At 42.7% G+C, this 15,635-nt stretch overlaps 1 protein-coding gene across 6 annotated transcripts in view; it reads left to right on the top strand.

The window, feature by feature from the left end:
- Positions 1-23: 23 nt before the first annotated feature.
- UNK (unk zinc finger) overlaps positions 24-15,635 on the top strand; it is a 43,672-nt gene continuing 28,060 nt past the window's right edge. For all 6 annotated transcript variants that reach the window (XM_067308280.1, XM_067308277.1, XM_067308279.1 and 3 more), the window contains exon 1: positions 24-180. In XM_067308280.1, coding sequence (XP_067164381.1) covers positions 83-180 — 98 coding nt within the window. In that variant the 5' untranslated portion in view covers positions 24-82. The remainder of the gene's footprint in view (positions 181-15,635) is intronic.

Below are 15,635 nucleotides of genomic sequence, written 5' to 3'. Positions count from 1 at the left end.
GCCCTCCGTGCGGACCGCGCAGAGTGAATAATAAAGGTCTCCTCGGCGGTAGCGGCGGCGGTGGGAGCGGAAGGCAGCAGGCATGTCCAAGGGCCCGGTGGCGAGCGGCCCTGCCGCGGCCGGGCCGGCGAGCGCCGCCAGCGCGCTGCAGGCGCAGCCCGAGAAGCCGCAGCACTACACGTACGTAGCGAGAGCACCCCGCCGCCGCCCTCCGCCCGGCGCCCGCCCGCCCGCGCGCCAACACGCGCCTGACGTCAGCGGGCAGCGTGCGGCACGCGCGCACGGAGACCCGCCGCCCGCGCGGCACCGGCTGGAACCGGCCGCAGCCGGCGCGGGCCGGCGGGGAGGGGGAGGGGGGCCGCGGGAGGGGGGCGGGGCAGGGGATGAGCGACTCCCCCACCCCCCTCCCACGCGCACCCCCCTCGGCGCGCGGCGACCGTGATGCACCGGGGCCGCGCGCCCACCGGCCTCGCCGCGGGGGGCCGCCGCGTCCCCCGGCGGGGGTCGGGCCCGGCCGCCGCGTCCCCCGCGCGTGTGCGCGCCGCCGCGGGCGTGGCGCCGCCGCCGCGGGCGGGGCGCGGGCGGCGGCCCCGGGGCGGGGGGTGGTGGTCCCGGGGGGTGCCGGGCTCCTCCCGCCCCCCGCGCGCGGGGCCCGTCGGGGTTGCTCGGGGCCTCCGCGCTGCGGACGCGCCGTGGCGGGGCCGGGCGCCCTCCTGTACGCGCCCCGCGGCGAGGGGAGCCCCGCTGGCCTGCGCCCTCGGGAGCGCTGCGGGGCGGCCGCACCTGGCAGGAGACCGCCTCGGCGCGAGGGTCGGCGCGCCGCTGAGGAGCTGCCCGTGGACGAGCTACGGGAGCGAAGCTTCGCTCGTGCGTGTGAGAAGCATCCCGAGTGAGAGGTTGCACACACCCCCTTTCCCGCGGGGTAATACTGGAGGCGCTTGTCACGTTCCCTCCTTTTCTTGTACTGCTGAAACGTGATTCCTCAGCGAGGAAAACATATTTAGCGTGTGTTACCTCCATCGTTAGAGCTTCTCAGGGAAGGGTTTATGCCTTCCCTAACCAAAAATATCGTTACGGTGCGTTGTCCCAAGGATGTACAACCTCTTAGAGTTTGCACTTAGTGTTCTTGGCCAGCGATAAGTTGTTTGAGTTGGAAGTTACGGCGATAAAAGTCATTGCTCCTTTTGTGATAGGAGGAACTGGGTGAATTGAGCGAGCAGAGCCTCTGTGAGGCTGGGTTAGTGATGGGAATGTAATGGATGGAAATAGCTCAGGTGGTCCCTTGCAGCCTTCAAAAAAAAAAGTTTGGAACTGTTCTTTGTCAAAACAAAATATTTCTGCTGAACTGTCCACTCTTATCATTTCAGGGTGTTGTCCACATACAGAAAAAACGTAGAACAAATTACCCCTATCTCTCACTTGTGTTGATGCCCCCACCCAAAATGAGAAGGGCAGGTTCAGCATGCGGTTGGTGTTGTATTCTCTTAGTTTTCTTAAAGTTGATGATGGAAGTGGGAACGAGGGAAGTTCTTCCTTGTGTTTACACTGCAATATACTGAATAAAAAGAGCTACAGAGATGTAAAGGCATAACACCATACAACCCCGGTGTCTACTAGAGGGATAATGGACTATTTTACGTCCTCATGCTTCAGTTTGTTAGGAGTATCAAGGCTCTAGCAGAATGAGGGATTTTAGGTTTTGTTCCCATTGTGAAGAACCTGTTGTGATCTTCAGGGACCTGGCAAGTCATAGCCTTACAGATTACTTTATTTCTGGTTGTGTCTACAGTTAGATAGCCTTATAGAAGCAACTGAAATGAAGGAGTCTACTAGGACTATTGCTGTAGTGATAAAAGAGAGTACAGGAACCTGCCTTTAGAGATGGAGTGTCACCAGAGGCAGAGAAACAGTCATCAAAAAGGAGAGGGAAACATCCAGGTGACAAGGAGATTGGGTATGGAGATTATAGAAGTAGAAGAAGACAACATAACTAACCATGATCATGGAAGCAAAAGACAAGGATATCAAAAATTAGGAAAGAAACACTGGAAAAGAGAGTTCAGGAAACAGGAAGAGAAGAAGGAAGACCAGGACCCAGTAGCTGAAAAGAACAAGGGAAGAAAATGGAACCGTATGGAACAAAGGTGGTGGTGTAATTAGCTTTCTTCCAGAGGGCAAAACGCTTATTTTCAAATTAATGCTAAAAATACTTCAGGGAAAACAGTTGCAGGAATGCTGAATAACCATAAGTGAAAGATGGGTTTGGGGACTGCAGAGTGCCAACAGTGAGATGCGACCCATACTTTGAAAGTCTTAGAAGATCTGTACACTAGGTCACATCGTATTATAAACCTCCTTCTGCTAGCGTATGGGAACTTATTTGGTGGTCACTCATGTGCACAAGTTGTATGCTGTCAAAATGTAAACATTTCCCCCCCCCCTTTTTTTTAAATATAGTTTGTTTCCATCAAATGACATGAAGGTTACAAGTTGAAAACTCAAATAGGCTTAATTATCTGCATACTTTGCTATTCCCTGGGGACAGGCAATCTGGTACTGGGGATCTCTGTCTTGGAAAACTTTGGTTGTATCTATTAGGAAATGTTCCAATTTTCATATTAGTATCAACTTCTAAATTCTTGGTATTATTTGCATGAGGTTTTTTCTTTTTTTAGGTACTTTGAACTCTGATTTTATGTCATGTCAGGAAGCCTTTATATTTGTTCTAGATCTACAGCAAAAGAAAATCTGGGAAAAAAAAATTACTGCTGGTATCCCACACCTTTGGCACTGAGTGTTTGCCAGCAGAAGAGCCTAAAAAGAACCTCTTTGATGGTGTCCTTAGTAGCAGTTGTAGTGTGCAGCTAGACACTCTTGGAGACCAAGTCATTTTGGTATATGCTAAAGTTCCCTATTTAAATATGAATGCCATATTTTTTGCCTGGGGATCTGGTATCTCTTTGTAGAATTCAAGTGAATAATCCAATAACCCGCAGAGAACATAACAGCAATTGCTGAGTATTGTATTAGAGGTTTCTGGGTGTGATGGTTCCTCACAATTCCCCTGCTATTGCAGTAGGCTGAGGTCAGTGCGTTGCTCAGAACAAACCCATGAGATGGGCTCGGTTCTCGGGGACCTGCAGACTGGGCTGGATGTGGTCTGCTCCAGGGCATGTGCTGTGCAGGCTTTAGTTGGTGGTTCGTAGTGGGAAGTGGATTTGGTTTGCGTACGTTCTGTCAAACCTCAACTAATTTTAAGTGTTGGCTTTGCACCATTTCTTAAGTCTAGCTGGCATAGTTATTTCTGTATGTATCTCTGTCTTTAATGTGTTACGTGCGAATGTGAATGAAGGCAGAGTTCAAAGAAACTGAAAGCAGGTGGTCAGTCTTTAAGAACTGTAGATACCATGTACTATTGTGTAGTTTTGCTTTGATGCAGTCTATCCATTTGGCTCTTGCGGTCTTCGTTGGTTCTCAGAGAGGCTGGGCTCCTTTTAATTGTGGATTGTAAAGGTTGTATCCATTGCTTGAGCGTTTATTGATCTCACAAAATTTAGATAAGTGAATGTTCAGATGAAGATATATATTAACCCATTTGATTAAAGACTGAGAGTGCGTTCATTCTAGACTATTTGAAATACACTCAAAAGCAGTGTTGAGAGTATTTTTTGATTTTTAGGTTATAAACACTTCAAGACACAGACTTGCTGGATTTAACTCAGGCTTCCTATACTCAGGATAATTCTCGTGCATATGCCCATCTTAAATACGAGCAGCCATCCTGCAAATAAGCTTTGAGTTTCCATGTCCCACAGAGTGATCCCTTACTTGAATTCTGGGCTATGATGTTTGGGAGCATATACTGTCATTCTTCATAGTGCAGCAAGATTGTGATTATGCCTTTGCAGCGTAAAAGACAAAAACTTGTCTTTCCTTTTGCGCAAGAGGAGGAATTGTGGGAAATTCCTGAAGGATTAGTACCCTGTAAGTAGTGCTAGAACTGCATCCACACTGGGGAAGTCATGTTGGGAACCGCTGGGTTGCACTCACCCAGGCTTTATTTTACAACCATTTCTGTGCCAGCCGTTTGGAAGTAAAAGGACTAGTGTACTTGAGTGAAGGGCTGTTTAAGTGGTGGTGAAAAGCAGGTTGGTGCAATGCTGTAGTTATAACTCAAATTAATTCTGTATTCAAGACATATCTGTGTTGGCACATTTTTGAACACTGCCTTGCCTGGAGGTTTCCCAGTCTTAAATGGGAGCTCTGGTAGGGCAGCGATAGAAATATTGATGAAGAAGGAATTAGCAGGATCATAGGTGGACGTGGATTTCAGTGAAGAACTTACAAGGACTGTCTTATTTGTCTTAAAATCTCATGTTTACATTCTTATTCAAAAATAATCACATACAAAAACATACCCCAAAACATTTGTAGTAGCAGAGAGTAATTCTTATCTTTTTATCAGTGGGCAGTGTCTTAAGACTGGCAGGGTGGACACAGCATGTCTCATCTCAAATGTGCAGACTGTCTGTGGACATACAAGTGAAAACCAGGTGTGTATTAAACACATTTTCAGAGAAGTTGCTACTTTTTCATAAACTGTTTGAGCTTCTAGGAGACTTAGCATTTATTTTACAAAAAGATCTGGAATGTTAAATTTTAGTTTTGACGCTCCTGAACTGGATTGTCTTCACAACCTAACAAATAGGTTTAGACTTTTTAACTTGTTTCTAAAAACCTATCTTACGTGTTCTTTTTAAACAAGCAGAACTATTAAAATATCCAACTTTTCCCATAATTTTGCTTTGGTTTACTGGTGACACCTCTTGGATCAATACAGCTGCTATAGACTTATACAAAAATAGATTCTACCCCTGTTACTTAAAAGAAAAAAAAAAAGAGCATACATTATTAGGATTCAAATGTGGTACTGCTTTTGGACATAGTTAGGAAAACACAGAACAAGCCAATACTTACAAACCAGATCCTCACCAGCAGTCTGCTACATTGTCACCTGTAAAATGTCAGCTTTCTTCATCAGGCAGGTACAAGCTGGTTATTTATTTATTTATTCTTTAAGCCTGTGTGAACTTCACTGAACACAAGTCCATGACAAACTGTTGTGGGGATGTATGAACAGTAACAGGAAGGTGGAAGTATAAAGTACTGGAGTGTTAACAGGGAAGGCTGCATTCACAGTATGTACTTTGCCATCAAATACATACACTTGAAGCAGTCTGGAAAATGAAAGTGTAGGTTTTTTGGGTCCTTCAAAGGTTCAGTGTTGAAAGCCTGCAGCTTGGGACACAGGGCTAGTGGGCTTTGAGGGTAGTCTGGGCCTGGGCAGTAGAGGCTCCGTGCAGGGCTGCTCCATCTTGCCGGCTACCTTGGGTGTTGATGCAATAAGGTGTTTCTCTGTGGAGTTAAAGTGAGACTGGAGCTGTGGTTTGCTAGCTACATTTATTCTTAATAAGTGAGTGCTTTTGAATATCACCACTGACACTGAATTCACATATGGATAACTGCTGTATAGGATATTCACATATGGATAACTGCTGTATAGGATATATATAAATATTTTGCAGAGGGTGAAAGCTCTGTGGATGGTTTTGACACTTTCGGAACTAGTTTTGGTCTGATTAGGCTTGGTATTTCAAAAATTCAATACTCTCTGAAAGAAAGCTTTAGAGAGGAGAAGGACCGAGTCATTCAAAATTGTTCTAACATGGAAAATGGTTCTTCCGATTTGTATTATATTAATGCTTATGCATTCTTTATGTCAGTGTATAGGGTAATTTTGTGTGATGTGGGGAGACGAATGTGAAAAAATGATTATTTTGGAAAACCTCTGAACTTTGAGTTTCCACGTATCAATTTTTGTTGTTTTGTGTTTTTTTTTAATTGTCTAATATTTTTATATTATCTTTATTTTAAGTGAAATTCTGTCAGAATCCAATATTTTTCTTTCTCTAGATCTATTCTTTCCACGAGAATAAAGCTTTTTATTTTCTGTGAGCAGCTAAAATGTGCAGCCTTGTTACAAACAGTACAACTAGTGTCCTCTGGAAAGTCTTCTGCGGTGGCTTAAGGTATTTCTGTCTAGTGGTTTGTTAGATGTTACCACCCCTATAACAGGGCGGCAGAAAGGAGCGTGTCAGTACGTCAGCTGATTCAGCTTACCGCTTGGCATGTTAGCACAGGGTAACTGGTGCTGGTAGATTGTAGTAATACGCCAGGCTGTGACCTGGGGCAGCTGGAGAGCAGGCACCATGTTCTCCTCCGTTAACCCTGTTATAGGGAGCAGTAACTTCAGTCGTTTATTTTGCTTCTCTCCCAGGAGCAATAGTGTGTTAAATTGCTGCATCTAGGTTCGTGAGAACCTCCTTGTCAGGTACGTTCGTTTTGAGAGGATGCCTGGGTTGTGTTTTGCCCCTTCTGTAAAACTCTTTGGTTAACTACTTCTCTCTGCTTTTTAAAAACTTCATGGATCGTTTTAGAAACACAAGAGGGTAGGGCTGAAAGAGGAGAGGTTGCCTAGTTCATCCCTTTGCCTAAGAGTGAGGCAATTTTAGCGATTTCTGTTATAAAAATGTATACTTTTGGTATTCAGCACATCACTTGCAAATTGGATAAAAAGTTGTTATTGAAAGCTCTGCCTTGTGCATAGGCAGAGCCGACTGCCCAGCAGTTCCTTTCCTGTCCGAGTTAATGGATGACTATGTGCTAGCAGGCTGTAGAACAAGAGGAATTAGCTGCATTTTTTCTGTACTTCATTGGGAAATAGTTTCTTTTGTATCAGGTCAATAAAAATACACAGACTGACAGGGAATATAGGGAGTTTGTTAAAGGCTTGTACTTTCCCGAACTCCACCTTGTGATGACAACCAATTTAGATCCCTGTGATAATTTTCTCAGCAATCTCTATCCTTCCTTGCGTATTTTGATCAGTACTTGATGCAGTTAATACCAGTTTGACACTTGAAATATCAGTCAGAATGAATGTCCCTTTAAAATGAATAGCAACAGTCTCTTTTCTTTAGTTTGTTTCAGGTTTTCTTCTGACTCATGCATTTTTTTTTTTTCCTCCCTGTAGTATTCAGTTCATGCTTAGAAGGTTATTGTTACAACAGGAAAAGTTCTAGGTTTTCCTTGAAAGAAAGATATCAATGGTAAGTGCCAAAATGCAATGATGGTGGTAATGTGCTAGCTCACTGAGATGCTGGATACTGGCCTGACTTTTATCACTTATCAAAAGTCATAGACATTAAATAGAATATAGTTGCTAGAATACATGCAGAAGGGGAACTTATACCAAGTTTGTGATCAGACAAGAAAAATCTTAGGTCATCCCTAGCTATCTTGTTGATCAGAACTACGGCTTATTAAGAATGATTGCACTGTTAATTGCAGTTAACAATTAGACTTGGATTTTTTTATCACCGTATGCCCATAATTTCCTTTTAGATTAGTAAGCAGTTGTGCTCATACTGAAGAGAGAATAGTTTTTTGAGTCTATACCTGATGAGTATCTTAAAAAAACCTAAATGAATTAAAAAATCAGTAGTGTTTTACTTCATCTTCAGCATGTGACTGTAGTTCAGAAAGAAGGCTGTTCATCAGTCCCTACTTGATATGCTCAGAGGTCCATTTTTTTTCCCCCTCTAACTTTCAATAGTCTGTGAGCTTTCATTAAGAGCACTCGAATATTACTATCATAACAGAAACAAAAACAGTTCAGATGCCCCAGGGCAATTGGGCGGCTTTGCAGCAACACAAAACATGTTTGCAAGCCTAAAATATCTCAAGAGTGCCACTCTTAAGATTTATTCAGATATTGGTTAGTCAAAATGGAAAATGAGAAGTCCTGACTTATCTTGGGATTTGACTGTTTTCCACTTTGTGAAGAAGAGCTAGTATACGTGTTGATGTTGTCAGTGTACCTGTTTGAAGTGGGGTCTGGCATGGCGTGGTATAAAGGTGCTCCTTTGGACCAGTCTGCTCGTGTAGCGCTTTCGGTCCGAGGTGCACCTTTCTTCTGGAGCCTCGAAAGAGTCCACTGGGCTATAGCAGACACAAAGTATGATTTGAGCGCTGAGTGGAAGAGTAAATCAATTGAATGGCTAACGTCGATTCTTTAAAATCAACCGGTAAGAGTCGGCTTTTATCTTTGTGCTGGCACATGCGTTACAGGATGCAGGTTCATGCTTGCTAGGTAATCACCATGTTTTGCTTCAAACTTGCAACAGAAAATGTCTGTTCACAAATGTAGGTCTTTCCAAAGAGGCTGCTGCTGCAAATCTGGTTGGCACTTAACCTGAAAAGAAGCAGATTGCATTTCATTTTCAAATGTGGATTAGTCTGGATTAGAGCACTATAGATCAGTCACTTCTTGTGGAGTTTTGGTTTTATGTTTTTGGTTCAACGTAAGTATAGATCTTCAGACAGTTCAGGTAATATGTTAAAACTGGTGTGAGTATGGGGCTGCAATTGATCTCTGAGTCACTTATTAAATCATGAAGGTTCCTGACATGGTCAGGCAAGAAAGACTACTGTGCTTGTATTTGTGAAACATCTCTGAAACAAGTAAAAAATCTGCAGCTGAAAGCCAGAGCAATGTAATGGCTTGTATGGAAATAATTTTTCTGAAGTAGTCTTTATAAATTCTTGCATGCAATATGTTTTGTTTCAGGGAACTAGCAGAGTGAGTAACACAACTTTTCAAACAGCCCAGCCCTGTTCCCAGCCTTCGCTAGCGTTTCTACGATTGGTAGCCCTGGGTAGGCTTTGTTAGTGATTAAATCAATGGTGAGAGGTACGATGTTGTTTTTTTTTTAAAAAAAAAAAAAAAAAATCCTGGAAGTTGGGATTTTAATTTATACAGCACAGGACATCTGTGTATTATTCAGTCTTTAATTCAATGTAGTCTAGTCCAGCAAATCTGATGTTTATTAACTCCATTTTAACTCTGCATTTCTACACACTCCATGGGCATTCTCCACAAGTTTGAGATATGCTGCAAATACTAAAGCTAGGATAAAGAAACATCATATACCTGATCCAGTTCATATAAGACAGAAAATTTATATGGATAAAATCTAAATAAATTACCATAACAGATAAGCCTGTGGATGGATGTTTTTGCTAAGTAATTATCAGTAAAGTAGTTAACTGCTCCTGTTTAAACATGTATTCATATACTGTGCTGACGAACCAGATGTAAATTTTCACTAGCCTACAGCTGTCTAGATCCAGTGATCTGGGCAGCTGTAGGCTAGCATTTACAGTATATTCACATCACTGAAACAATTAGGCTCCATTCACATTTTATTGAAAAATAGTGATTTCAGTATGATCCAATTTTCATAAACTCAGCACTTGCCCAGGTGCTGCAGGGAAGAATTAATGGCAGCTAAACAGTTTGTAGAGCAGAAACCAACCTGCAGACCGATGAGGGTTGTCTAAATTGGGGGTGAGCCATGTTTGAAAATAGGGAGGCTTATTTTAGGAACAGCTCTGTTGTTTACATAAACTAACAGTGTTGAATTGAAAAGATGTCATTTAAACTTGGCAGAAGTTGATGTGTTTTTAAAACACTGCATGAACTGTCCAAATGCTTAGTTAATTTTAAGGTCATGTCAAGTAATACATATTCCTGCCTAACTAATTTGGGAAGAAGAGATCAAACCTGAGGAAATGTAAAGGCAGGCTTTATGTAGAGTTCTGGAGCATGATTAGTGGCTCTTAAGGACACATCTCTGAAATGCAGCGCAGTTAAGTGTTTGCATATGCCTATACTTGGACTGTTTTAATTTAAAAAGTGAAATCTCTGTGTAAACACGTGCTTAAAATGGATTTTATGGGTATAGCTTGGTCGCATACATCTCACGGTCCACCGACGCAACAGGTTGTGCTCTTGAGTGCGCACAGCCAAAAAACATGATTCAAATTGTTTTCCTCATCGGGTTTGAATGGCACAGCTCTCTGTATGCCTAAGGGTACACAGCCCAGGTGAAGACTGAACAAAAACCCCTTTCCCTTGACGCCCGTAGACGCTAACACAGTGTAATTCAGTGAAGCTTGTGTCTTGGCTGCTGACAGATGTGATAAATGTGTGGATTTTGTTGAGTAAACTTTAGATTTGAATGCCCCAATTTTCTTTTCTCATCAACATAAAGCTTTGGTGAGCTACTTAGCTGCAACGTATTTCTCTCGAAATAAAGCTACTTCTGGCTATAATGGTGGAAACCTAAGAATGTCTTGCCTAAAATTGGTGCAAGCCTCTCTGCCTTGATTGGTTGACGTGATACTGTGGTTGACATGATATTGTAGTATTTATCTCTTGGGTTTGTTTTTTTTTTCCTTAGTTTGTCAGTATAGACAAGACACAACTCCTTGTGTCAGTGAAATTTTTCTTTTCACTAAAAAATCTCATAATGATTTGCGATAGCTGCTGACACATGTTATTTTTAGCCTGGCCTTTTGCAGTCACTCTGTTTAAGTTCTCGTCTATAAAGTGGTGGTAACGTGGTTCTTCTCTCATAGTGGAACTGATTAGTTGCGTCGCTGTCCACCCCATGATATACTTTGAAATCCAAAAATAGAGATACGGTAGCAATCAGGCTAGTGTTGAATATGGCTATTGTGTTTTGTCCTTAGCTTTCTGTGATCTAGCAGTCTGTGCTTTGGCTTCTGTAATGCACACTATGCTTTGGAATTTATTTGTAAGCTTCTGGCTTGACTTTACTTGTGAAATTATTCGGATGCCTAGAAAAAGGAAAACCTGAGTGCTACCTACCTATTTCTGTAGTGAAAACTGGGAGAGCCAATAAGCATGCCATGCTCTGTGGATTTGAGCAGTGCTCTTTTGATCACTGAGATACACCATGAATTACGTGAACTTTTAAAACAAACAAACAGAAAACCCACAACAAAACAAGCCCAACTCCATGCATCTATAATAAGTCTTTTCAACTTTCGCTTTCTGTATTTGCCCTTAGACTGACATTATTGTCAAGCCCTAATGGAGAAGGGGAAATCTAACAGCTTTAAAATCATACAGTGCTGTCTGCTGTGTGACCTTTTTCCAGTTGATGGTTCAATTTATTTAGGTGATAAAGAAAACACTGAGGCATGTGAAGTCTATCTTCTTGACAGATGTGAGCTTACTGAAACTTTTTCCTCATCCTTTTCTCCTTCCCCACGTTCACAATCAGCCTTTTGTTTTTATAGAGTGATGCATTTATTTTTCTTTGAAGTTTAAATGCTTTCTAATCTTTTCAAGGTTTACAAAACTGCCCTGGCTGCTGACAGCATGGGAAGGCCAATAGACTAATAATTGTTGAGATGTACGGAAAAAGAGAGAAGTGAGCATTTTATGTCAAGTGAGGCATGGAGTATTCAAAAGCCCTTCTTCGTTTGGGGTGAAGGTTTGATCAGCTATGTGAGGTTGCATTGGAAAATGCTATTAAATATGGAAAATGGGGAATTAAAAAAAAAATAGCGGTGAGCCATAGTAACTAATAAAAATCACTGGTAAAAAAAATTGGTGACATCAAGTCAGAACTTTTCCTCGAATTGTGATGAAAGCCTGCAAGATCTCTGCTAGAAGCATGTTTGCTGGTCAGCTGTGACTAGTGTTGGGCTCTATTTTAATATTAGATTACAGTCAACTCATATGGAAGTAAAAAATACTGTTTGATAAAAATGAACTTGTCTTAACTACCTCTCTTATTAAAAGATGCAGACAAGGTTTCCTTGCAGAGATACAGGCAGGCTTTAAACTGGGCTGCCAGTAGTGTGAAGCTGTGGACTGGAGAATGCAGTTCTCCTGTGCCTAGTCCTGTGGAACTAGAACTGCAAAGCTGGATTGCTTGTTTCACATCTTTTCTTTTTTTTTTCCCTCCCAATTGCCAAGAAACCATGCGAGTCGAAGGCTGGGCTCCCTGTCGGGAAGCTCGCTTTGCATTGAAATGAAAGCATTTTGAAGACCCCTTGAAAATGCTGTTATCAAACCCCATCTCTGCAAGGTGTTCGGGTTCCGTGGTGGTTGGAAGCAATATAAATCCCCAACATAGGTAACTTGCTAAACTCCTCAGTATACCGAGGAATTCCAATAATAATAATAAAAGCACCTCCTAGTAGCCCTGTGGATTTGTCAAGATGTGTAAGGGTGTTATAAGGACTTGCCCATGCAGAGAAATTGACTGAATAGCTGTTCCAGAATATCCATTCTGTCCCAATTATTTTGGAATGACACTATTCTTTAAATCTCCATTTTTTTTCTCTTATTCTGGAATATCCTCTTTGCCCTAAGGGCAAAAACTCCTGAGCAATGTCAGAAGTGCATATCTTCCCCCCCCCCCCCCCGCCCCGTATCAGTGATATGTTAAACGAAAGGTGCGTTAGTAGGATTTTTATTGAGTATCCTGTTGGAATAAGTAGATTCTGTCATGCACCACTGACTCATTTCAATCGGAATACCACAGTTCAGTAAAGGAAAGTAATTGAGTCATGGGTTTCTTTACTTAAAGTGTGTATGATATCATCTTTTGCAATAAAATTTTATGAGGGTGAAATGAATTTAGCTGATTAAGTATGGACAGCTCTCTTCCTCTTCCGTTGGCCTGGCTCTTTGAGCTTAAAAAGAAAAGTAGCAGTTTTAAAATTATTTTTTAATAGATGAGCCTTATTGAATTAGAAACATGTATATCTGTGGTTAGATGTTTTCTCCTGGGTTTAGCAATGCTGCCTACTCTGCAAGCAGTGTGTTGGGTGAGCGCTCACTGCTTTACTTCAGATAACTTTATCTGTGTTAGTTCAAACCACTCATTTAAACTTTGAAGCTAAGTTAGTGATTTTTTTTTCTTTTTCTTTTGCTTAAACTGAATTAAGAAAACTTTGCAGTGTGCTGTCTGCACAGATCAGTGGTGATAGGAGCTTCCAGCAAAAGGAAGCTGATGACCTCTCTCATCCAGACAGCGGTATTTGGAAGAGGATGTCTGTCTCCAACTGAAGTCGACTGGAACCATCTGAGACCTTAGGAAAAGGTCTACAACATAGCATAGCCTCTTGCAGGCCTGCCTGAAACAGCAGGATGAGACCGATGAAGAAGTGCCAGCAAAAGCCCCTAGCATTCGCATGTACTTCTGTGCCGATAAAATTGTGTTTTTGCCAGCATGGTTTACTGTGCTGGGAGGGGAAGGCAGACGGGACTGAAATAAACAGTGATGGCAGAAGAGCATTTTCTTCCTGATCTCTATCAGGAAATTAAGCGCTGTTTGTTTTGTTTTGTTTGTTTCCTTAATTTGCAGATTTCTCAGTTAGATTCACCTCTGCTGGGCCCTTTTTGAGTAGGCTGGTACTAAGAATCTTTATTATTTTGGAATATTTTAATATTTTGGAATGACTAGCACAGGACTGAATGATGTGTCCGTGCTAGACTGGACTTTGCAGAAATGACCAGACCCTGCTCTGCGTGAATATGACCTGGGCTTATGCTCTTTGGGTTTGTTTCTCGCAACGCCGGAGCAGCTGCAGGGAGGGAGCCCTGCTGATGCTGCCTAGTGCTTTGAGCACGGATCTGCCGTACTAGTATAAAAGGTGTCTGTAATTTGTTCTGGTCTGGCGCTAGGATAAACTGCCCTGGTGCCAATCGCTTCTTGTGCTGATCTTTATTAAGGGTTCTCCAGCGTAGTTTCACTGGTGTAAACACACGCCCACATACACGCGAAATCTAGATGACAATGGTGTTAAATCTCACTACTGTCCTACTTTTACAGGCAGTATCTTAGTCTGGATTAGTCAATTATCTAATGGCTTTCTCGCGTGTGTCATACTGTTGCAGAAGGTTTAGATCCTGTTTATAGGCCTAGGCGCTCTCTTTGGGCCCTAAAGGAATTTTGGCAGGAAGAGCCTTGTCTGGGAGGAGTAAGGAGGACTGAAAAGGAGAGGAGCTTGTCTTGGGGCCTGCAAAAAGATGTGGAATGGCACAGGGAGGATGTTGGAAGGAAAAGAGGGCCTGGCTTTGTGTTATGGGAAGAACGAGGGTTTGGGAGAGTTGTTCTTCTCCTTTCATTTCCGTGCTTTTCACTGTAGTCTTCGCGATTCCCCTGTTTGAGATTTCGGCAGTTTCTCTCTTGGCCTCAGTGTGAGTCTTCCAGTGATTCCAGGGAGCTTTGGGTAAGGCTTTTAACAAGGAATTTGGAGCTCAGATGTTTTGGTGTGCTAACAGCACATTTTCCTGATTTGAGCTTGTGCCAGTGCATGCGTGACTTACGTTGCGTTTGGCAGGAAACGCGTAGCCCTGGAACGCTTTATGGATGCAGGTATCCTGCTGTTCTGTCTGGTTGAGCACGCTGGGTGCAGACGGAGCCAAAGCAGGAAAGCTGTGGCAAAGCAAGGGATCTTTGCAGCAGCAGCAGCAGAGGGTGGATGTGACCAGGACAAGGCTGCAGCTGTTGAGTTTAGAAACAAAACTTGGAGCTTAGAGCTTGGGGGATGGTTTGGGGGAATGGGGGACGACGACAACTATTTGTTTGTTTATTTATTGTGGTGGTATTTGGAAGTGCAATTGTTTCTCTTGCTCATCTTTCCTCTTGCAGCTCCCAAGGCAGATTGCAGCTTGATTCCTCCAGGGCAGAGTGGGAACTCACTGCAGATGTAAATGCTTGCTGCCCTGCCCTGGAGAGTGGAGCTGCTGCTAGCAATTAAAGACAGTTAGCAGTTCCCCCCACTAGTGTAAATTCTTGGGGAGAGTAATTACTGCCCCTTCTCGCTTCCCACCCCAGAGGAAGTGGAACTTCAGCAAAGTAGTTTTTGTTTTTTAAACAACTTGCAGCTCCTGTCAGTCTCTGGGAGTTCCCAAAACTAGTTTAAGAGTCTCTCCCCTTGTCTTCCTAGCAAAATAAGCTTTAATTTAGAGTAGTGTCAGTCCTGTTCAGCAGCAAGTTCAGCCTGGTGACTTTGATCTGCTTTGTTCTGATGGTCTTGTCCTATTTGTTTAGAATTGCATTCGTCTTTGTTTAGTGGGAATGGTAAATGGTAATGTTCCCTCCAGGAATTGGGTGTTGCTGTTGACTTTGTTTATCACTTTGTGTATTTGACTTTTGGTGGTATCAGAAGAAAACTGTGCTACATGCTTTCTACTTTTTAAAAAATTATGAAGATTAAAAAATTAGGTGTGTACCCGTACGAAAGAAAGAACACTAAAGATAATGCAGGTAGAACAACACAGAACTGATTAGTGTGGGTCTGTTTGTTTGTTTGTTTTAGTAAATATAGAAATAATCTGCATATGAAATGGCATAGTAATTTGTATGCACCTCTTGTGAGGGCTGTAGAGTTTCCTGAGACCTTTAGAGGGGAGTTGAGAAATGCAACTTATCGTTGCCAGATTTCCTCTTCCTGTGCAGGCATGGCGTTTGGCTGATATGCTGCGAAGCATGTACCAGTTGTCAACATATTTTTAATTTTAGGGGTCATTCAAAAATTCTGTTCCTCAGCTCTACTGGGAAAATTTTTATAGAGACCGTTCCACACCATAAGGATCCATCACAACAGCCTTTTCAGTATTTCTGTTGTTTAGAGCCCTTGCAAAGAGACTGCTGAAATATTAATAGCATTCTGCTTTGTGAGCC

The sequence above is a fragment of the Apteryx mantelli genome, chromosome 19, assembly GCF_036417845.1.
Source record: "Apteryx mantelli isolate bAptMan1 chromosome 19, bAptMan1.hap1, whole genome shotgun sequence".
NCBI lineage: Eukaryota > Metazoa > Chordata > Aves > Apterygiformes > Apterygidae > Apteryx > Apteryx mantelli.
This window is presented reverse-complemented; position numbering and strand designations above follow the sequence as displayed.